General features: G+C 42.3%; 1 protein-coding gene across 1 annotated transcript; it reads right to left on the bottom strand.

Moving 5' to 3' along the window:
* Nucleotides 1-1,236: 1,236 nt before the first annotated feature.
* Nucleotides 1,237-23,304, bottom strand: ENTPD3 (ectonucleoside triphosphate diphosphohydrolase 3). Its single transcript, XM_074860465.1, has 11 exons — nt 23,186-23,304; nt 22,636-22,692; nt 19,433-19,553; nt 13,871-13,988; nt 10,223-10,373; nt 9,290-9,449; nt 6,041-6,271; nt 5,330-5,602; nt 5,127-5,237; nt 4,524-4,661; nt 1,237-1,470 (listed from the first exon to the last, which is right to left on the bottom strand). Exons 3-11 carry the CDS (start codon nt 19,550-19,552, stop codon nt 1,237-1,239), a joined length of 1,536 nt encoding a protein of 511 aa, XP_074716566.1. The 5' UTR covers nt 19,553; nt 22,636-22,692; nt 23,186-23,304.
* Nucleotides 23,305-23,992: the final 688 nt, after the last annotated feature.

The following is a 23,992-nucleotide window of genomic DNA, read 5'->3' as shown; positions in this document are numbered from 1 at the left end:
AGGTTTGGTGAAGAATGCCTGGGCTTTCAAGGAAGTCAGCTCTTTGGAGCATGAAGGCAGCAGCACTTCCAGGAAAGCTCTGGAGTTAATGCATTTGACAGAAGCATCTGCTAGGTAGATCCCAGTGCTGCTGAAGGAACACTGAGGCCAGGACAGCGGAAAGGCATTACAGCCATGACTGCAGCTCCAGCAATGTGTTCCCGAACCCACTACAGAAAGGGTGTTCTGCTGGCCTGCAGACTGGCTCCTGTTCCTCCTGGCCTTGAATGAAGGGCTTAACATGTTAATGCTTCAGAAGGTCCCAGGTCTGAGACTCTATCCAGACAGTTGAAATAATATGTACATGAGAGGTCAGTACTGACTGCCACTGTCCGAGAGCGACAATACGTGGGGAATACAAGTCAGTGTTTCAGTATGAGAACCTACAGGAAGTGTTTCTGTGAAAGTTAGAGAAAAGGACACTGAAAACTCTAGTGGGTTCTGGAGGTAACTATGAGACATTCAAATTTAGTTTCAGTTACTAAAGTATGAAAGCATTTTGTTCCACCTTCAAAGCAAATCTTACGTACCATAGCAGAGGCATTCCAAGATCTCCATAGTACCAAAAGATACAGCTGTTTTAGAAAGGCTTGAAAGTCCTGAGAGGTGTTGGTAGTTTATTACACCTTTATGTGGTGGGGATCAATCAGTTTGGAACAGCAATACAAGCAATTCTATCCCAGCCGTTCCTCTCAGTTCCTGTCATTACCCAGTGCTTGTTCCAGTTTCAGAAATCAAATTATTTGCGGGCTTTTAGTGTCAGCACTGCACACAAGAACATCTACCATGTTCCTGCCTCCTACAATTCCTACTGACTTGTTTAATTTTATTTAAACAACCTCCACCATGATCAAATCCATCACCACTTGAGTTTACCAGTTAGCGCATAGTTAATGAACAAATAAATAATACGTACCTGGTAGGAAAAGCCTATTAATCCCTTACCAAGCAAAGTGACATATCTGTCCATGTTTTCTCTGCTGCACACTGGACAAACTGGTTGTATGGACACAATTACCAAAATATTTCAAAAACATTCCAATTCAACATATTAAAGATTCCTTTGTGTCTCTTCTCTTTATATGCTTCTGATCCTGAAGTCTTTTTGCCTGTCTTTATTTCGTCCTCCATTTTTCAAAAATAAAGTCCTACTTAATAGCACTATATAATTTTTGTTTTGTCTTCAGTGAAGTTCATTCATTCTGGAATAAATATATGTTCAACACGACTGATGTTCTTCTGATTACGTGAAACAATACACAAGTAAACAAGGAAGAGAAGACACAACAATGCCGTAGCTGTGAGGAAGATGAGGAGCCCAGCGAACAAAGAAGGTTTCAGAGGTACTTGGATCAGCTTGCCTTCTGCTGGAATCATGTTCGTGAGGCTTAACATGTAACCAAGTGACCATGCTATACTGCTGTTACCAACCTGAAATAAAGACAGAAGAGTCCTATTCCCATGGACTTCCCAGTCAAAGAAAAGAGGTTCCAAAAGTTCAACTGCTGATACTGGCAACTGCTCTTTAAATTAGCAAAGAGAAAACTTTAGTGGAGCATGCAAAGAAGATACAGAATCATTTTAAATTACCCTTTTTTTGTAGTTTCAGAGGATGCTACTAAAATTGGTCAGTAAATTGGGGTAAAGAAGTGAGATACAGGCATTAGATGGATGGCTATAAGGATGTGTAGTACATATACAGACAGCCAGTTAGGGGATTTTCTGTGCAAGAAACACACTTTAAAAAAAAAAAAAATCAGCACTACTGTGCTAATTCCTAGAATTAGACCCTCATCTTAGCCAAATCCTAAAATGTTATTTAGTTCAAGCAAACAAAAAACCCCACAAAGAATCCCACTGACACAGACAAAGAGGAGGCCTCCCCAAAGCAGCAACTCCATTCATCATCTTTTGTTTCACAATTCGTTTTTTGCCTGCAAATGAACCAGCACTAGGCTCTTCCATTTAAAAAATAAACATAAGTGGAAAACTACTTAGGAACAGGCGAAACAAAAGCAAAGGGGTTATGTTTGTATTCGCTCCATGGTCCTCCCACTTTGCTGTCTTTCCCCACTTCTAACTTGAGCAAGAGTTTCAGTTTTCCACTGTCTTTTTCATTAAATCATCATCCTGCCACTTGACAAGCACAGGATCAAAGGGTGAGGACAGAGCATCCCTTGTCCTCTTCCCACATATCCAGGCTCCAATAATGGTTTGCCTATTTATATAAAACATGTAAGTACACATCACTGCCTTCTACAAATCAAACTACAACTTAAAAAAAAAAATCTGTTGTTAAGAGTGAAAAAATAAGGCATTTGAAGAGGTGTCAGTAGAACTCATTAAACAAGGGCTAGCCTAGAGGGCCAGCTACAAGATATGTATTTGGTTTGCACTATAGCATAGATTGCTTTCTTTTTCAAAGGGCCTGCACCACCTTCAAATCACTCCAGGTAGTTCTAGGGTATACTACAGGACAGACAAAGCTGAAGTTGTGCTCTTCTACAACAGCCAGCTCTCCCAAACTCATTTGGCTTTCCATCTTTATTACAGGCCATCTCACTCTTCAGCTACAGAGATGAGTTTGTCTGAATGGCTGCCCATAGGTAGTTTGCTTAAATTTGGGAAAGCAAATTTGGGAAAGCAAACCTCTTTGGTTATTCTTGTATAAAAAGCATCATGATGAAGTTGAGGGATGAACTTTAATAAATGAATGAATATCTTTAATGAACAGTTTTAAGCAGTCAGCTACTGATTGTAGGAGGCCACAAGAGCCTATAATATTTGGTCCTTTTTGTAGTTATGTATATCTTAATATCTTTTGTTTAACTGATAAAAAGAAAGCTACAGCAACCCAAACTGGAATATGACAGGTGAGCAAAGAGGTAAGATGGATAAAGATGGTTTTTCATTGACGAGAGAGGGGAAAAACTCATTTTGAGGTTTAGAACATTTGCAAATCATCCAGCTCTAGATTTCGCCCAGATCTTAGCATTGGATTAAGGTTCTTTTCATTAATTAAAAGGAAATATGCTCCTAGCACAGGCAAAAAAATCCACCCTCCACTCTTGGAGAAACCGTGCTGTTATCTCTAGGGCAGCTTAGCTGAACAGTTAACATTAGGTCTTGTTATTTTAGTAGGGGCAGATCTATTTAAGAGAATGTAGTTTTTCCTTTTGGAGTTTCATGATTACCCTAGTGTAAAACCTAGGTAACAAAGTGTTAATTTCAAATAAGCCTTCTGGGTTTTTATTTTGCTCAGTATTTTTATAGTCTTGGCTAAATACAGAAAAATGTTGCTGTGTTTGGTTGCTCCCATCTGCTGGGGACAATACAAGATATATTTAAATTCTGAGACAAATCCATCCCCCACCAGGCCCAGATTAACATCCCAAAGTAAGCTCTCTGCTGATTTCCTGGTAGAAGAGCTAAACTCTGGACACTCCTCCAGAGCTGCTAATGGTTCTCCACCAGAGGACAAAATAAGGCAAGAAAATCCTGATTGATTCCTTAGTGCACCAGTAACAGATACGACTGTTCAGAAAACATTGCTTACAATTTCCAATTCACAGCTTGCCAGCATACCCTGCATTTAAGAATACTTCATGAAGATCTACAACCTATTCTTTTGTTGGTTTTGCATGCAGGTGCTGAAGCATATCCAGACTGTACAGAGATTAAAAGATGGTCTGGGACAAGGTTTTAGAATAAGGCTCTGTACGGTAGCAGAGAGGAAAAGATGGAGTCAGAGCACTGTGGGGACCACACTTCTTGATGTAACAGCCAAGCTTAGATAAGTTGCCATCCCTTCTGATTTGAAAGCAAAGATTTCTTAGCAGTAGCTTTAGAAAGGACATATACAAGTTTGTTCCAAGCACTCTATTTCTTAGGAGAAAAACTGAGGTCAGGGAAGAGAGGAATGCAGCTATTACACAAATGTTGTAAGCCTTCTCTCTCTGCCAACTGAAAGCCAATACCCCATCAATATACATTCTTATTTCAGAGAACCAGATTACGGCCAGCTGAGGATGAAAACTGCCCTAGTTGCTTCAACACCACTCACTGACTACAAACCAGCTCTGCTGGTTCCCCCAAGGATCTGCCAGCAGACAGAAGAGTGGGATTTCTCCTATCCAACTTAGCAGAGTTAGCTCAAACTGACCTTGACTGGTGAGGTGTTTCAGTCAGATCACTGCCACTACTTCAACAAACTGGGCAAGGTTTAAAACACAATTATTTGATCCTTTCTTAAAGCTCTTTAAAAGAATCTAGGCAGCATCTCCAAGTAATGCTGCAGCCTCTGGAACAAGGCTGAAATTGCTACTGAGGCTGGAAAAGTGGCTTTGTCTTATACCAAAGATTTGACAGTCATTTACAAAGGCTGTTTACAGCCGTTATACATTTTTGTAGGCTGCTGCATCTTCTGTCTCCTCCTAAACTTCTTTGGATTAAAATAACAGTAGGAGGAAATAATTATTACTCACCTCCTTTTGAAAATGTATCTGTGGCCAAGTTTCTGCATCAAAGTTGTAACCATGTACAAGCAAGTAATAAATGAAACTGGCTGAAAAACAGTAGGATCTAGCATATATTTCTTCAAATTTAGGCAGCATAAACTGGAGCTGAAAGCAAAAAGATTTTTAAAAACATGTAAATTATGAAAAAATGCTTTTGTTTTTTAACTAGAGACTACTTTGGATTCTACTTAGAATTTATTAGCATTTTTCAGAAACAAAGTTGTGGACTAGATACAGAGATTTAGAAAAAGAAAGACCCTGACAGTGATATAGCTTATGTGGTAAAAAATGAAAATAAAAATAAAACTGCAGATAAAAGATTGATAATGTTATGGTTCCTAAATTTTATATGCTATCTTTACAGCATGGTTATATCTGTGGAATGGAATTTCAAAACCTAGCATGCTAGAAATACTACATGGTTTGAAGCACAGTGGGGAAACAAATGTTGAGGTTGATACAGACTTCTGAAGAGTTCTGAATACTTGCCCAGTCCATGTTCTTTTTATATCTCCCTTTTACAGATACAAAATAAAAAATAAAAAAATAAAATCCAAACAACCCACTTACCTGTGCCCAGCTCTGTGAACAGAAAAACCACATACTTGAATTGAAGTCAGCTAGGGAAAAGTGCCCAGATAAATTCAAAGCATTAATGGTATAGTAGAATCCTGAGAAAGCCTATAGAAAAGGAGTAGATGACAGGTCTGTTACTTTCAGAACTACAGAAATCAAAAGCAAGAAAGCTCGAAATGCTGTGTTTGCAAACCTACCACAAAATTCCCTTTAACTTTTGGCCGATGTATTCCATTAAATGGACAGTCTTCTCCGTCTCTGCAAGCAGTGAAGTTAAACAATAAGGAAACCATCTCCTGGCACAGACCTGGGTCTCCTGTTCCGTGGAAGTTCACAAGCTGGTTTGGGTAGTAATTTGCTGGTCTCAGAGACTGTGTACAAAGGCTGCCAGAGAAGTACTTCATCGCTAATGCAGTATTGTAATTCTGAGGGTAACATGGATTACCTACATTGGAACTGGTGTTTGATTTCTGGAAAAAAACAAACAAAAAAACCCAAACAATAAAGGCTACTCAAACACAAGAAAGACCTAATTTGACATTAACTACGAGAATCTTTCTAAACCACATATGCATGTATTTTTGTTCTCTCTCTGCCATGGCTGATCAGTACAACATTGCTGATTGTTGTAATTCATTGGAACTCCTTTCTCAAAAATCACTGGCAAGATCAGCAAAAGGCTTACAGGACTAGTTGGGCCTTCTTGTCAAATGGTACAAAACTCACCAATTTTTAACAAATATGAAGATCTATGTATAAAACCTAAGTGTGTTTGCCCACAGCTAAGCACAACAGAGCTCTTATTAGGGTCTCCAAACTCCAAAGGGAAGCGAACACAAGCCTAAGAACCTGCTCAGACAATTACTGAACACCTGCAAGAGCAACATAGCTAAGAACCTGAAACGGACCTGAAGCAGAAATGCTAAAAGCCTTTTCTCAGCTTCATCTCTCCCATAGCACTGGAAGCTGTGAGTGTAGACATTGTAGTTGTAACCATACAACTTCACTTGCAAGGTGCTATTGAAGTTCTCCTGAGGCTCCTCTGAGATAAATGAAATTTGAGTGGAAGCTCCTCCAAGGTCCAGTGCACCCATAGTTTCTTTTCCATAAGGATGGACCCATGTCCTCCAAAGGTTTCTCTACATGTAAAAATAAAAACAAGGCAAATTAGAAATATCATCTGCTTGGTCTCCCTTCAAGCTTTTCTACTCTTTACGTAACTTTTTGAGATCCCCCACCCCCCGGCTTTATCCTGCACCCTTTCAAAAAATCTTAGCTCCAAGGAAAACATGCAGATGTTTTTTACATAAGAGGGTTGTACTTTTACAAAGCAAAATAATCTTGAAAGATGGAAAATGGAATGCAGTGTAGCTTTCAACTCAGAGGACAGCACAATGATCAAAGCCCAGGACTAGCCAGATCAGTATCTGTACTAGAATGCAGGGAATTGAAGTCCAGATACCCATGAGATCTTGAACAAATCTGGATGGAAATAGCATGGAGATTTGCTTGTTTCAAGGCAAGAAGAATTATTAAAGGAATAGAATATTAAGAGATCACACAGGAAAGGAGAGTGAAAAACACAGAAAAGTCAAATGAAAGCTCCCTAATCTGCACATTTCCTTCGCTGAAACTGCAGTGGCAATAAATCTGATCTATTCAGCTGGCATTTTTCCCTATTACCCAAAACGTCCCCCAAATTCTGTGTTTGATGTGCACAGTCACAGTGCAAAATATAGACTTTGTATGACTATCTATCTCGATATTTACTGTAGTATTATTTACTGAGCATGATGATATGAACGTATACATAAGAAGGGAAGAGAAACTTTATGGGCTAGTAAATATACTCACAAGAAAATTCTACAGTGAAAGATTCCCATTAACAGCCCCTAGAAGAATTTGACTCCTAGCCCACTGTCACAAAAACAGTGAAAATTTCTCTCTCCTACTAGTGATATTCTAACACGAAGATCTTCACACAACTCTCTATACTAAACTGGCTTCACAGCGTTTTGTAGTCCTTATGAATCTGCCATATGGAATTTGATATTTGGATTGTTAAAATTCACATGCGTGTTGGGTTTGTGAGTGGCGGGTTTTTGGTAACAGGGGAGGGGGCTACAGAGGTGGCTCCTGTGAGAAGCTTCTCAAAGCTTCCCAGCTCCAAGTCAGACCCACCTCTGGCCAAGGCTGAGCCAATTAGCAATGGTGGTTGTGCCTCTGTGATAACATATTTAAGAAGGGGAACCTAGGAGAAGGAGGGTTGTGAGGGAGATACCTATGCAGACACTGAGGTGAGTGGAAGAGAGGAGGGGGTGGGGAGGTGCACTGGAGCAGAGACCCCCCCGCAGCCCATGGTGAGAGGGCAGCCTGTGCCCCTGCAGCCCATGGAGGTCATCGGTGGAGCAGATGCTGACCTGCAGCCCGTCAGGACCCCACACAAGAGCAGAGATGGCTGTGCCTAAAGAAGGCCATAAACCTGAGGGAAGCCCCCGCTGTTGTAGTTTGTTGCTGGGAGGACGGCAGCCTGTGGGAGGGACCCATCTTGGAGCAGTTTGTGAAGAGTTGCAGCCCATGGGAAGGACTCATGTCGGAGGAAGTTCATGGAGGACTGTGTCCCATGAGAGGGACCCCACGCTGGAGCAGGGGAAGAGCACAAGGAGTCCTCCCTCCAAGGAGGAAGGAGAAGCAGAAACAACAGTGATGACCTGACCACAACCCCCATTCCCTGCCCCCCTGCACTGCTGGGTGGGAGAAGGTAGAGAAATCAGGAGCAAAGCTGAGCCCAGAAAGAAAGAGAGGGGTGGGGGGAAGGTGTTCTTAAGATATGGTATTTCTCACTGCCCTACTCTGTTTAGAAAATTAAGTGGTCGTGTTCAAATTAAATTGGTGTTCTTTTTCTTCACCAGTCAAGTCTGCCTTTTGCCCATGACCATAATGAGTGAGTCGTTCCCCCCCCCTTGTCTCACCGAGCCTTTTGTTTTATTTTCTCCTCCCCATCCCTGAGGGAGGAGGAGTGAGCAAGGCTGCTTTGCTGCCCTCTGGGCTTAAACTACCACATGCTAGAAGACTGACATCACCCTGAAGTTCATGATGTCGTTTTTGTTGCATGAAATGCACACAACAAGAAAAACTCTTCCAGAACATGCGATTCCAACACTGTTTTTCTTAATTTTGCTAGAGTCAGCAACACATTCACCATGAGCTATCATTCAGATCACCCACAACTAATCCCTGCTTATTAATTGCCAGGATTTAACAGGAACCATCCAACTAGGACAGCTAACAATACTCAGGGGTTTGGCTGAAATTTCTTTCAATCTAGCAAGACTATCTGGAAGAAGTGCACTTAATGCTAAGGGCAGCACACTGCTGCCATGAACGCAGATGAGCAGTTTCTGATCATCTTGGTACAGCTTTTACCAGGAATGAAATTATACTGAGTATCTCTATATAAAAAGGGACCTTCTAATACATTTGACTCACTCTGAGGCTCCTGCCTGACCCTGTTTCTGAGTTCAAGGACAGGATAAGTATCTTTATATTGGTATCACTTCGTCTGCACAAGATAGTTGGTATCACAGCCCACTGCTCATAGCCTGCAGCTTTTCAGCAGTATCAAATGAGTGTATATGAGTGACTTCTGGCTCAGCTGAGGCACATTTGGCCGCATCAACTTAACCACTTTCACTACTTCAGTCTTGTCTGCTTAAGACAAGAGAGCCAACACTGCCAAACAATTTGGAGACCCCTAAGCTGTGCAGATCCTTCACCAGTAGAAGCTGCAGGGACAGCAATCACCTGAGGAAGTCACAGAAAAGCAGAAGAAAACATCTTTAGTTGGCACCACTGTCACACTTAACATACTAATGCATTTAAGAGCAATGCAACTTCTGTTTCTAGGTAAGGCATCTGATATAGGGAAGAGCCCTGTTTCACGGGTCAACAATTTTACCTTTGCCATATCACATTCTTGTAACATCATATTCTTTGATTTATGCTTGCTTTGTTCTATTACTGCCACAAAAATACCATTACATGTTTCAGTGCAAAATGAAAGTTATAGCTATGATGTTTTAACAGGCATGTCCTCTCAAACTTCTCATTTATAAGAGAAACAGTGAAAAGAAAAGCATGCATTTTTTTCCACACACCTCTAAGAAATTGCCCATTAAATAGTTGGCCGTTATCCATCCATACACCCCTTCCTCTTGCCCAGTTATGATTTGAGCACCCCTAAATTCAAAAGGTTGTGCTCTGAAGTAGCTTTGAATGCTTGCAAGGACTTCATTGGCTGCCGTTTCATTTTGCAACCTAAGCAATTCACAAAACATGAGACACTGAGCATCTGGAAAGGCAATTTCATATTTATTGTTCACTGACTAGCAATTCAAGAAATCTCCTACAATCACCTAATAAAGAAACAGACATGGTTTCCCTAAAGGGGAAGCTTATGACAGGGAACAGCAAAGTATCCAGCATTGTTTCAGCAAGGAACTCCCCCACTATGTACAAACTTCACTCTTTATCATACAAGTGCATGGGTGCCTTGTTTCTTACATATACTTTTCTTTTTAGTAAACTGAGTGCTTATATGAGAGCTGCTGGTTAAAACAGTCCTGGAGCCTTTCTTCCCACTCTGTTTAGCCACGGAACAAATACAAAAAGCGAGTTTGTGCTAGGGCTAAAGCCACAGACAGACCCCAAAAGCCACATTACACCACATTCACACTCAGAAAACTCTGCAGTGTCTAGCTTTAATCTGCCTTTGCTGCCCACGGATAAGCACAAACATTATCTGTTTACATAACACTGAATTTTAAGACAGATGTGGAAGAGAAAATTAAACTCTTGCCTTCTCCAGAATAAAGCGAGCATTTCTTTTCAATATAGCATAACAGAGGATTTTTATACAGCCCTGCTTTCCCTATCAAAAAGGTTAATTAAATTAAATTGGCTGGGCTCCATTTCCTTTTGAGATGGCCAGTTTCCAATGGACAAAAATGCATCCAGTACATTTTTCACATTCTGTTTTCAAAGACTGCTATGCTAGTATGCATACAGAGGAGTTAAAGTTTCTGCCATACCTCAGTAGTCTCATGCCAGCTGTAGCCCCCAGATAAACAGAAGTGTTTTTATGCAGATGAACTGGTATTCTCTCCTTGACTTTATTCAGACAGTCATCAAAGGGTTTAACAAGAGCTCCAGGGTTACTCTCATAGCTAGAGATACCAGGGCCTTAAAAGAGAACAAGTAGATTGATTTCATTCTGCTTTGCCAACTGCAAATTAGCCCAATTAGCAAACAGGTGTTAAGAGAAAGAGATTTCCCCCTTCCCTCCTGTAATTACAAACAAGGATAGGATGGTTGAAAACTACAAGTGCTTAAGAAGTAAACAATGTAGGGACTGTCTCAGCTGTGTGAGACAGAGAAGATATTTGCAAACTGCTCACCTGTATTTCCTTGTGTGTACATATACAGCTATAGTATCATACCTAGAGTAAGATACACAGTATAACCACATAACAACACAAAGACAGCAATGCTATATTCATGAAGAAAATAGGTTTACTCATGGCAGATACTGTAGAAAATAGCATTTCTAATGGATATAAGATTTCTCTGATCTGCTAAAGTATAGAAAATCCCTCCTTCCACAACCTAAGACAAAGATTTCCCATCTGGTTTGCCACAACTGTTGTGGACACCATGGCACCTCTACAGCTCTCTGCTCTCAACTGAAAAGAAAGTAAAGAAGCTTCTGCAAGGAATTGCTGGTGAAATTTCAAGATGCATACAAATGTCTCTTGAAGTAACAGAGGTCCAAGTCTAGGCTGGTGCATGAACTACTAAGTATTTCACAGCTTTCCAAATTTCCAAAGCCTTAAAATAACAGGAATGAGAGTTACACCATGCTGCATAAGGCATAACTATTTGAATAATTAACATCAAAGTCTTTCCTCCCTTGCTCAACACTCCAAGGACCAGCAGGACCTCAACTTGTTCAGGCTCAAGTTGGGTGTGAATAAAAACATTCCTTACTCAAATTCCCTAGCTGAGGAAGTCACACAGGGAGAAATCCAGGCAATCCCATGAAGCCTCACAGAGAACAACTCTGCCAGAACTCCATCTAGTTCTCCTGTAACAGCCATCTCTCTCACAACTTGATCCCAAGATAAGCAAAAGGCGGCTCTTACAGAGTTAAAATGAGAAACCATTTACGTTCATCCACATTGCATTGATAAAAACAGAAGAAACAGACTCCACACTCCACCACTCCCTTTTCCACAGTATGAACTTAAACACTACCATGTCATCATTAGCTGTTCACAGCCCTGGTTTGGAATAAGACTTTCTAAAAGTCTTAAGTCTAGCACAGGCAGGCTTGAGGCTGGAAGAACAGCTGTTACTAGTGGAAATTGCAGCAACTGCTGTTTTCTGTCCTCAGCAACTGCTGCTGCCTCACACTCCCTCCGCTGCGGCAACCTCTATCTCCTGGTGTTCAGACAGGGCAGGTCACAAGGCAGCGACCATTTTCTTCTGAACAGCTGCCTGCTTTGCGGATGCTTAGAGCCTGACCAGGACAGATTAACTGCACTATATAGAAAGGGTTTTGATTTGGGGATGGCTTGTATACACAGAGGCAGAGGTACCTAATAAAGGCAGAAATAAAATTATAAAACCACCACGGAAGTTACAGAGTAGTTGATCATTTGACTTTCAAGTTCAATAGGTATGTGAAAGTCTGCCTCTCAGTATGGCCAGACCCATCCCCCAGTTTAAGTGCTCAAGGCTGCCCCCCACAGCTTGGTTGGGGACCTCTCCCACGAGCCCAGTCTCCTCCAGCGCAGTCACCCAAGACTGGAGCAGGGAACCCTAGTGATTTTGTAGATTGGAGGATGAGTACTTTGGTTGAACATGGTTAAGGGTTCTCTGGACCTAAACAGTTCACAGCAATTTGGACTCCTCTGTTTTGCAATTTTTTATATTCCCTGGACATAAAACAAAATCTAAACCAATTAAAACAAATTCACAAAGTACTTGTCTGTCATTTTCCAAGAAGAATAATGCAGTTTCTCTGTGCATTTTTGATACACCAGGATTCCTAAAGGCAACGTTCCTAACGAGTCAGGACATGAGCCAGCAGAGCGTACCCCCCCACCTCGGCAGGCTGGCTGCCATTCCTGCAGTCTGTAAGGACACATCATCAGGCACATGACAGTGTATTACTTCTGTGCACGTTACAGTTGCTTTCCTTTCCTTGTTCTAAAATTGCTAAGAATGTCCACACATATATTTAACACTGAAGATAGAAATGTTGGTGCTCTTAAGAAACCATTGCCTTCTACTCATCTCCTAGTTACTCATGGACCTCTATGGTTACATCTCTGGCATCTATTTCCAGACACAAAGAGGGATGCAGGATTTTGCATGATCATGACTGAGAGAGCAGGAAAGGGAAAAATTCTCTTTGAACACCACAGTTATTATCAGAGATCAACAAAATCTGCACCAAGACCTCCTGAGTTGCCCCACCTTCTCTACTTACCTAACTTGCAAACACAAACCAGTACACTTAACAAAGCAATATTGCTGAAGGCAGTATCTTAGAGGATAATCTAAAGCTCATTTAACTCAGAGTAGCAGAATTTACGAAGTTTAGCTTCCTGCAGAAACCCCTTATGGACTAGCTAGTTTAATAATGTGAATTTCTCTCCCCTGCCTGGCCACCTGTCTTCATAGAATGTGTGGAATTTGGGTATCTTTGAAAGCTTAGTCAAATGTCACTGAAGTTGACTAAGAGATTCAAAAGCTGTTATGAAGGAATCCACAACAAGCTATTAAAACATATACTTAACCATACAGGAGTATAAGCAAAAGTCAGTCTAGTCTGCATCCTCTCTGAGATAAATCAATGCAAAACTTCAGACAAAAGACAAGGCAGGTAGCCAGTGGTACTTTTTGTGGGACACCTTCTAGCAGTGCACAACTACAGGTCTTCCTGAGCCAAAGGCCAGAACTGCATATCTGGTACAACTATGACATCTTGTCAGAAACAGTTCTGCAATTTAGCTGTTTTACTTGATAATTTTATTAGACACTTCCTAGTTCTGTAGTATGGAGAAGCTCCTCCTGTTCACCCTCTGCATGCCTTTCATAACTTCCTCTCGGTTGCCTCTAATCCCAGATGAACCACGCAAGCCTTGTTTCTCTAGGAATCCTGACTCAAACAGCAGAAATTTTTTTAAACATCTCTAAGATGTCTGGAAAATAAAAACTAATTTGTCAAACTCCTATAGCATAGCTGACACTCATTTTTGCCTCCATCAAAGTTAATGGATAACATCAAAGACTTTTTATTCTGAGCTATTTTTAAATATATTTTATACTTTCCTTTTAAAAGAATTTATTTCAGGGCCCAAGGCCTAAACATTTACAGGGCCTGATTCACTGTACATCGAATTCTGTCTGCACCAATCATGCACTGCAGTGGAGTAAATCAAGTTTAGCTACAATTTCCTCTCTCCATTGCAGATTAGAACAGTCTGCTCTATCAGTAGGAGTAGGACTGATACTGACAGATATAGACACCATCTTAACAGTTCTCGCTCCCCAGCACTGAAAAGGGAACACAGCAGAAAAAAAAAAAAAAAAAAAAACCAACACAGTATAAGCTTTCAGATATCCTCTTCTTGGAGGCTTGAAAGAAATAAGGAACTTCCATTTGAGCTCACCTTTCACATTGCACTTGAAGGTTTGGCTTACGACTCCCGTGTCATTTTCTTTTTCTGCTGGCCATTCATAGACATAGACTGTAGTCCGAGAGGATCCAGCATCAAGGACTATTCCATACTGGGGAGAAAAAAAAACCACACTAGATCAAGAAACAAAAAGTGACGCTTAAAGGCCCATACACAGCTGTACTTCTCTGCACCATCAACACTTTAGAAAATGTATGCACAGTATATTTACAAGAGAGATTAATTCTAGTGTTAGGCACTTAGGCACGAATCCAACAGCCAAGCACAGAATGAATCTGGCTGCAAAACAAAGAACATACTAAATATCTTCAATAATGATTTCAGTGGGGATGGAGAATGCTCATCTCTTTTCAGCATCAGGTTCAAAATCCACACTGACACATAGATAACACTGTGTTAGGACCTGATTTTGCAGCGAGTTCATTTCCCATTACCCCAGCTATACTCCCTGGACATAGAAGGGTTTGATACCTAAGCACAGGCTTTAGATTCAAGGATGCACAAGGGATCCATAAAGCTACGAGCAAAGAGGTAAAGTACATAATAGTCCACAGTCAGAATGATGTAACAAGTCTGGTTCTCTTCTAATTGCCCATAAACCTCTCCCTTTGAGTGGTTTAGGCAGTCCACCTGAGAGTTTGCCACTGAAAACAGGCTGTGGCAGAGTGTGAGACAGCAAAAAGGGAATCAATATTACCCCTTGTTTATTTATGAAACAAATGAGAAATATTTAAGTGACTTGCCCCAGGTCAATTGGACTCTGTGCGATTAAGGCCCAGGTTTCTCCATCCTGTTCCACTGCTCACCAGACCAGTCTTTCCCCCTTTCCCATCTTTTATGGCAGCAGAAAACTGTAGCAACTGGGAAGGCAAACTGCATGAAGGGAAGAAAACTGCAATTTTGCTCATCCTCTTTATGATCCATGAAAGTATGTTTAGCTGCCCCCCGACCTTCCAAAGTCATGTAACTGGCAAGAATCACACAGCGTAGGGTTCATTTCTCTGTCAACTTTTTTTCTTTTAAAAAAGACAGATGCCCAGGAGCCTGACAATACTGAAAAATGAGAGCCTCCATCTCGCTGCAAAGCAGTAAGAGCCCCTGCAGCAGGCCAATAAATTTCATCCCACTGCCTCCCCAGGGAGCCTCAAGTCTGACCGAGAAAGATCACTGCTTCAGGTGGCAAACCATTCAGCTTCCACACCTCATTAGTTCCCAGCTTCCGCAGTAATCCCACAAACTCCTGGCCCCCAAAGAACTACCAGCAATACCAGTCTAGTCCGCTTCCTAAAGGACTGTTAGATAATGAAAATTTCATTTATATTTATCCAGACGATACTTACCCTGATCAACTAAAAGGTGAAAGGCTCCACAGATACTATCAAACCACTGTGCCATCAGGTTCCCTTCAAGTAACTACTTTAGCAAAGATACTTTGAGTGTATTTCCCCTCGTTGAAAGAGAGATGAGGACTCTGGAGACACATAGTACAGTAATGGTCAATCTGCTCAAGGGTTATTAGTTAAATCTAGTCTCCGTCAGCTCAGAGTGCCAACCATAAGCTACTTTTAAGTGCCAAACTTAACTACTTTTAGAGCTAACTATCATGCCCAAGTAGAGCTGGAAGATAATGGGAGTATTTTACCTCAGCTAACTGTGGGCCTTTTTGACCTACTTCCATCCTCTCCTGCATTTCCCAGCCTCCTTCCTGAAAGTAACAGATTTCAGGCCCAAAGAGTAGTGGTACACTTATCTGAACCAATGTGCAACTCACAATTTTATTTTCTTCCCCCTCCTATTTTCCTGTACAGCCTCTTGTTTCTTTTAAAAGAGATGCTCGTTTTTGAAAAGGACTCTTGGACCCATTTCAGGGTGACTCTTGAAGCTCCTCAGAACTGGTGTGAGTTCACTCTGTGTGAACTGGCTCATGCAGCCTCATGAAGTGGTGATCAGTGAGAGGTGTGCCAGATGTTAGGACTAAGATTAATCTTTAATTAGAAAGCCAGAAATGACAGAGGATGCAGCATTTTAAGAGGGTGAGAGAATTCTAAATGCCTTGTCTCAGCCTGCTGCCTAAGACAAACTGGTTGAGTTAAAATTCTTCAGTGACGTTACATTTCTGTCCAGGTTGCAAGTCAGATCATCTTTGGCTGCCCTTTAAGGACAAGCAATGCCTTCCTGCTTTGAGATGCACTGTGTGGGACTGAGAGCACAGGGAAACCCTTATCCTGGGCTAGCAGCTATTAAAGAACAGAGCAACTTTTTCTCCCTCCCTTCGCCTCTACTTCAACTTTCCCACTGAAGATTTCTGTCATCTCTACTCAAACACCAGTGGAGAGAGATAAAGGCCCGGTGATTCCCTAACACCCAACAACTGCATCATCTAGTCAGTGGACTAGATTAGTCAGGACAAGCCAGGGAGGCAACATTAACCCAGAAAAGCTTCAGAGTTCTGGTTTCTAGTCCAGTGGAAGGGAGGAAAGGGAGGAAAGGGAGGAAAGGGAGGAAAGGGAGGAAAGGGAGGAAAGGGAGGAAAGGGAGGAAAGGGAGGAAAGGGAGGAAAGGGAGGAAAGGGAGGAAAGGGAGGAAAGGGAGGAAAGGGAGGAAAGGGAGGAAAGGGAGGAAAGGGAGGAAAGGGAGGACTTAAAGGAAAATGCTTATTTTTGGGTTTATTGTTGCCCAATGTACCTCCAACACAGAAGTGACCATGCTGCCTACAGCATAAAGTAAATGTACCGCTTTGCTTCTTGGGTCTAGCAGAATACTATGACTACTGTACACACCAGAAGCTAAATAAAAACCAAGGTAACAGTAAAACAGACTTTTTCTCTAATGGTGTACTCATACATCTTTTTTTTGGCTGCAACTGGGCTGACTAAAGAGACAACCACTGCTGTCCTATCAGCTATTTGTCCTTCCCTTGCAAGAGAGTACCCCTTGCTCACACAGCCACCTGTGTGAGTGACAACTATCTATACTGGTTCAGTGGCAGTTTCATGCTACTTGCTCAACAAATCTGGCTGTGGCCCAAACAGATAAAGGATATTCATATGAATAGCTTTGCAGGTACAGCCTGAAGAGCAGTAATCCCAACAGGGAACCAAGAACAAGCCTCAGGATTAATCACCTTTTCAGCCTGAATACCATACCCATAGGAGGATGTACAGATACAGAAACCATTAAGGCAGGCACAGTTAGGATGGCTCACCTGCCTTCCAATCACTTTGGAAAACTGCCACGAGAAGCTAACAAGCTAAACCAGTTACAGGGAAGATGGAGGCCACAAAAGTGGATCCATGCTAGAAGCGCCCTTCAGTTCAGCTACATAGGTTTGATCTACTTTTAATCAAGTATAACATCCACAAACAAGGCAAAACACTTCCTAAGAGCTAAAAGAGATGTGCAAAATTTAAGTGTAGGAAACTGTAGCACATGGAGAAGCATATTGAAGAAGCACAGTAATGAAGGGAGGGCTTTTTCTCTTTAGGGCACACAAAACATCAGTAGACAAACAAATTTTTTTGACTGGTACAAAAGCTCTTTACATTCAGAGCTAGCATCATCTACAATTCTGGACTTCTTCACAGGTCTGTCACTAAGGATGTTTGTGCTGTCTTCATCACTCTCCTGACTTCACGGCGTGTGCCAATGTGTCATGAGTTCTTTCAGTGCCTCAGCCCCATGCACATTGACAGGTCCTTCCTTCACAAATCACTGGCTGAATCTTCAGATAACCCAACCTCCAAGGAACCAAAATATTAATTTTGCAACAACACTTTAAAACATCAGTGGTGTAGCAGATAATTTGTCTCTTGTTTCACAAAGGAATGAACCTGGACACTCTCAACATGTGTCCTGGGAAAAAACTATTATGCCACAGATAATACAAACTCTAGTTATCCTTCAGTCGCCATTTTGGTTTCATGGAGAAGAGACAGAAGAAGAAGAACAAGGACATTTACAAAGAGTGGGTGTTTTCATCATGTTATTGCCATATTTAATTTTAATCGACCACTAACTTCAGGAGATTGCCATTTCCAGGCTCCATCATATCAACTAAGTACTGGAGGGTTTCACACTGGTGTACCAAGGCCCTCCTTCTGTTCCTGAAGAATTCCTTCTTGTGAGTGTTAATCATTCACTGAGAACCACACAGCATCTCAGGAATCAAACATAGGGTCCTCCATATTAACTGGGATTTTCTGCATTGGCAGGCTTACTGCCCCAAAAGAAATCCAAAGCCAAGGCACCTAGCAGAGGAACTGCCAGTCTTCCTCCAGAGCCAGCCATGAAGCCGTTGTGTTTCAGGAAGCAGACCTCCCCATCTAAACCAGCTCCAGACGGTCAAGGTGGGTCCGATGTTTGCTCAAAGAACAAGGCAGACAATTCTCTCATTCTGAATGTGAAACTGAATTAATGACAAACACAAGTGACATGCAGGCTGTGTTTTAGATAGTGGCTTCAGCCTACATGTCAGTCCAGTCTCGCCTTGCCTGAGAAGTGGCAGGATGTAAGGCTGCTGCAAGCACAGATTTGGGGCACAACAGGGAGTAAACTTGAGACACTGTGCCCCATGCAAGATCCCAGCACACACACACTGTGCCACACCACACAAACACATAAAACTGTCATCAGAATACAGCTTTACCCACTGTCTGACTCATACACCACCAAATGATTCTGACAAAGCCAAAGGTATTTATAATCCCATGAAGTGTAATGCGATATTAGCCTATTGCTATCAGTTTGTGAACTATCCAGTTAAATACATATGCAAAGGGAAAGGTAAAAAGGACTTCAAAGAAGGACCTGATGAGGTTTATAGGCTTGTAGCTATTGTGGGAAAAAACAGAGAACTCAAAATGCCGGACTGCACAGCTTCTCTAGAAGGCTAATTTCTACAGCTTTGTCCTCAGATGTGTAATTCTCTCATTGAAGAATCTGCACACGTACTCCAGCAGCACAAGGCAAAGCCTGAATTCCAGAGTATTTCAGCTTGTCTTTTTAGTTTGCTCTGCCCCTCATCATGAGCTACTTTGCCTCTGTTAATATCCAGCAAGTCCCAACATGTGGTAAATCATAAAGTGCACACTTAACAGCCCAAATGCTTTTGATACACAGAAGCAGTTTGCAAAGATTTTGGCATAAACTTCCTAACTGTGCTTGGGGGCAGAATTTAAACTCTGTGTATTTCCCACTTCAAAATGATTTTAAAATTACTTCCAATCTCTGGCAAAAATAAAAAAGTAGTGGCATATTCTCCTTGTTTGGCCTCTCAGTCTTGGAGAAGATATTGTGTGATAGGCATCACAGACAGGGAATCAAGGAATGCCTTTCCTGCTTTGTCACTGACTCTGTGATCATGACCAATTCTCTTTTTCTCTCAGCTTCAGTTTTCCCATGATGAAGATGCGATTAAACATTAATTTATGGCTGTAAGCTCATTTGAATCACACCATAAAAATTAGTTTTGGAAGGAACATGATTAAATATCAGTTCAAAACATTGTTTTCCTTCCTTAGGCATTCTGAGACTTACCTTAAGCCCTGGGGAGAGGATCTGTTGCTGATTTATCTGAATTACTGCAATAGCAATGACAAGAACTATGCTTAGAAGAAGGAACACTTGGGCAACAACACTTGGGGTTCTGGTGAGCATCCTGAAACAACAAAAAGGGATACACTTAAGGAATGTGAAAGGATTCAGGGATTCCATCTTAAGGCTGGAAGCCCTGAACATCAGTTGAGACTCCTCATAAAATCTCGTCAACTAGATTACTCTACATGAAAATTCTGTGTTCTCCTCAAGAACTGCCTGATGTTTTGCTACCACTAACTTTTTATTGTCTAGAAGGGGTGTGTCAATATTGTCATGCTAATGATGCCAGATTTCACCCTCAGGCACCAGTCTGCTCATTTCCCACAGTGCCTACATGTAGATGCATGCTCACCATCTCCCACTGCCTCAGGAAATCAGAGCGATGGGCAGGCTGGGGCTAGTGCACACTCAGGATCCCATGGACGCCTACAACATAGACACAACCACAGCCATGTAGACACAATGCTGGCAGCTGCTGAGTACAGTTGGATGTTTCTGCCAAGGAGAGAAGGTCAGTGTCTATAATAGGTACAGGCTGCTTCAGCAAGAAACAAAAGAGGTTTTAAGAACATTGAAGTGGGCATCTTTCTTCTAACTGCTGATGTGTTCATGAAGTATGTTTGTGTGCATGCATATTAATGCGGAGCCTATTATTATCACTCTGCACTACACATAAAATATAAAAATATACCGTCTAATTCACAGATCTTGCAATGAAAAGTTACTAAATTAAGTAAATTAACATGTAGTTATGTTAGACAAACCCAAAGGTGACACGAAACATGCATGCTGATGATAAGGCTCTTTATATGTTCATTTCCTCTAGAAACGTTTTCTAGAATTCAGATGTGTCGTGTAATTTCTGTTCATCCTTTATTTTTGCATGTCCCTGGCCAGACAGCCCTTCACTCCAAAAGGCCTTTCGGTACTTCCAAGTACTGACAATCCCCATATCAAAAATTCTTATGCTCTACAGGGTTTGAGGAGGAAAGAGGTGGCTGATGGGAGATGGCAAGCTTAGAACTGTCAGAGGAACAGAAAACTAAGAACTTCCCTGCCTTTCTCATTTGTAGAAACCAGTTATTTTGGCATAGAAATAACAAGTTAGCCTGGCATGAACTATCCTGACTCCCATCTCCCATACTGACAGTAGAGTATACCAGTGGCTGTTCAGGGCTGCCCTGCCATTTCAGCAACTGCCAGTGCCAGTCTGTGCTGAGGACAGGAGCTAAAAGGTGGTCTACAGTCCATAGCCACAGCACGCTGGGTCAGCCCTATTGGACCTGCAACACATGGCCTTCTCCTTAGCTCCAACCAGAGCCAAAGGCCTGAGGGAAAAGGCAGAACAAATGCTTCTAAACCCCATGGGTTCTTCAGCCTGTGCACCCATGGTCCAACATCTATGTTCACATTCAAAAGAGAAGCAAGTTATTTGTTTTGTTCTGGGACTAGCTTCACTCCGAGCTTTGCCCAGTGCTGCTGCTTTCCTTCTTTGTCTTCTGATTTCTGTTGTGAAATCTAGCTCAGATTGGCTTTTGGAAACTCTTCATTTCAGCCTGACACATCTCACTTCCAGAACATCATTTTCTACACTCCTTAGCCCCCTTTTCTAAATCCATATGGGCTACTTGTTTACGGCCAATCTACTCTTCCAATACTTTCCTTTCTTGGCTTGGTAACAGCTTTATTATCTTAATGATCAGCCAGTTTTAAGAGAAAATTACCAGCCACACTGATGATTTATTTACCATTGTCCACTGCTTTACTATACTAAGGCATTTAAACATCATGTACACTATGTATAAATGATAGAATAAAATCTTATTTTTACTATTAGAAAATATGTTAACACCTAAGATGAATTCTCACTGTAACCTGCGGATGATATCAGGGCATACTAATTAGAAGCATTTATACAGATCAATTCGTTTTTTAAAAGAGACAGCAGATTTTAACTACACATTTATGAATAACCATCTGGATAAAATGTCTTTAGGGGGAGGAAAAAAATCTTTATCTTTCAACTGTACCCAGTGTTAGCTGTAACTGTAAAGTGACTGAAAGAAAACTATCTGCTTGTGACCTAATATATACCAGTCACTCCTGGATCAGAGCACTGATGTTCAGCACTAGAAAAAAATAAGTCATTATCAAAGAAAAAAACACTCATGGCAAATGACTTTTTGAAAAACAAAAGCATTACTAAAGAGCAAAGCAATAGCCACTATTATACTAGTGACACTTAAGAACACCCATGACGACTGCTGAAATATTTTCTGCTGCATCTGTTTGTAAAATGGAAATTGAAATCTTGGTTTGTTGCATTTCTCATGTGTTTCCCTGGTACTGGGATTTGTCTTTATCAGAGATTATCTCTCTTTTCAAAAATCTTTTTTGACAGGAAGCATATTGGGTAAGGGAGATCTCTTAATACATTCCTCATACAATCTTGTCCCATTGGCAATCAGGACAATTTCATCAGAGAATCTGTAAATCCTGGTTTAAGCAACAGCCTCTGTGTCAGTAGGACACCTTACACTCCATGCCCACTTGAAGTTGTCACACAGTTGACATCTTCACTATGTGAATCGTGCAAGATGCTGCAAGATTTCACATAACTGGATCAGAAGCACAGGGCTGTATTTACTGTTAGCTACACTCATCTAAGTCTCACACACATACCAGGCAGTACAGTCATACTTGTTCATTCACTGAAATCTGTAGAGATACCAGAGATGAGTTCATTCACTCCACAGTTTAAACAGAGTTGTAACAGAAGTAACTCTTGCTAACATTGTCAGCAAAAAGCCCAATAAAAGATTTTAACAAAATATCAAAAGCAGTTGCATTCCATTATTAAAACAACATCATCCTGAAGCAAGAAACAGCATAAATACGTATTTTCCACATCCAATTAGGTACACTGGGCCACACAGGAGCATATTGGAAGGATCACTTTCTACACCTTATTTCAAAAGGAATTCCTGCCTGCAAAGTAAAATAGTCTAGACTTCTTCATGCCACCAACATTTTGAGATTAACTAGGTTAAATACACATCCGTATGAATGACTGCATATTATACTTTGAAATTTCTTTTCCCAAGTTACCTAAAACATCAAACCCTCTTATTTTAGGTACTGACCTGTTTGTTCATAGGGTGGGTAGACAAGCACCGTAAATATCTTTCTTCACACTACAACTGCGAGAGATACAAACACATTAGCATTTATTTAGAAGTGGTCTGCAATTGAATGTTTTTCAAATGCTGAAAAAAAAGCCCCAAAACCCTAGCACCCGCAGCATTTTAAAACCCACAATGAAAACCTGTGAGGAGGTTTCACAGGCCTTCCTTCGGAGGAGAAATTAAGTAAAAACAAGCACATGGACCCCAAATTAGCGGCTGAACCTCAGAGCTTTCCCTCAGCTCACCGTCGTCCCGGGTGAGGAAGCTTCACACAACGACTATGATTTGCGAGAACGCACAAAGTTTTCCCCCCAAAAAACCGCGGAGAGACAGAGGGACACCCCAACCCCACTCCCCGCCCCAGCAGCGGCGGCTGCGCGCGCCCACCCCTCAGCCCCGCGGGGCGGCCGTTGGCGGGAAGCGGCCCCTCAGGCGGGCTGCCGCCCCTCAGCCCGGCTGCCGCCCGTCCTCCCGCACCGTGCCAGCCCCGCGCCGCATCCCAACCTACCTCCCTAAACTGCGGCTTCCCCGCTCCGTCCCAGGCGAAGGAAAAAAGGCGGGGGGTGCACCCTCGGAGCGGGGAGGTGGCGATTGCGAGAGCCTCTCGCCCCGGTGGGGGGTTTGCGGAGAGTCACTCGGTGGTTGCTCGCCCTCCGCTCCCGTATTTCCAAACAGATTAAAAAAACCCCAAGCAACCAAACAACTTGCAGTTAAAAAATCCGGGTGAATTGATTCAAGTGGAGGAAGAAGATCTGCGGCGAGTCGACACACCCGAGGCGTTACCGCACCCAGAGATGCGGAGGGGAAGCGGGAGGTGCGGGGCGAGGCCGCGCCTAGCGAGGGGTGCTGGGCGCCGCCGGGCGAGGAGAGCCCGGGGAGGGGGCCCGGGGCGCAGTCCCTGCCCGTCAGCCCGCCTCAGGCACTGCCGCTGTTGGACAGGCGCCAGCGGGGGGGCAGGTCGTGCAAAAACTCCCGCAACGCGGCCCTGTCTCCCTCCTCTCCCCCTCCATCAGCTGCTCTCTCCGGAAACGCGGATCTGGCGTTGGCTGCAGCTGATACAGCGGGATGTTGCTGGCTGTCCCTAAATCATACTCCTCAGTTCCCTCCCAAAGGAAAGGCAGAAAGGGTTTTGCCTACAGATGACACCGTGGGTGAAAGAATGGTACTGCCTCTTCTAAAAGGAACAAGTGCTTTCTCAGGAGGGCTTTTCTCAACCCTCAGAAATTAGCAGCCCTCAGGTCTCAGGGCTACCTTTCCATTCAAGTTCAAACGTAGTGGCACTACTTGTTTTGTAGTTTTGCAGAGTTCTTGCCAA

This window comes from Strix uralensis, chromosome 1 (assembly GCF_047716275.1).
Source record: "Strix uralensis isolate ZFMK-TIS-50842 chromosome 1, bStrUra1, whole genome shotgun sequence".
In the NCBI taxonomy this organism is placed as follows: Eukaryota; Metazoa; Chordata; class Aves; order Strigiformes; family Strigidae; genus Strix; species Strix uralensis.
The sequence above is the reverse complement of the archived record's forward strand: the minus strand, read 5'-3'. Positions and strand labels throughout refer to the sequence as shown.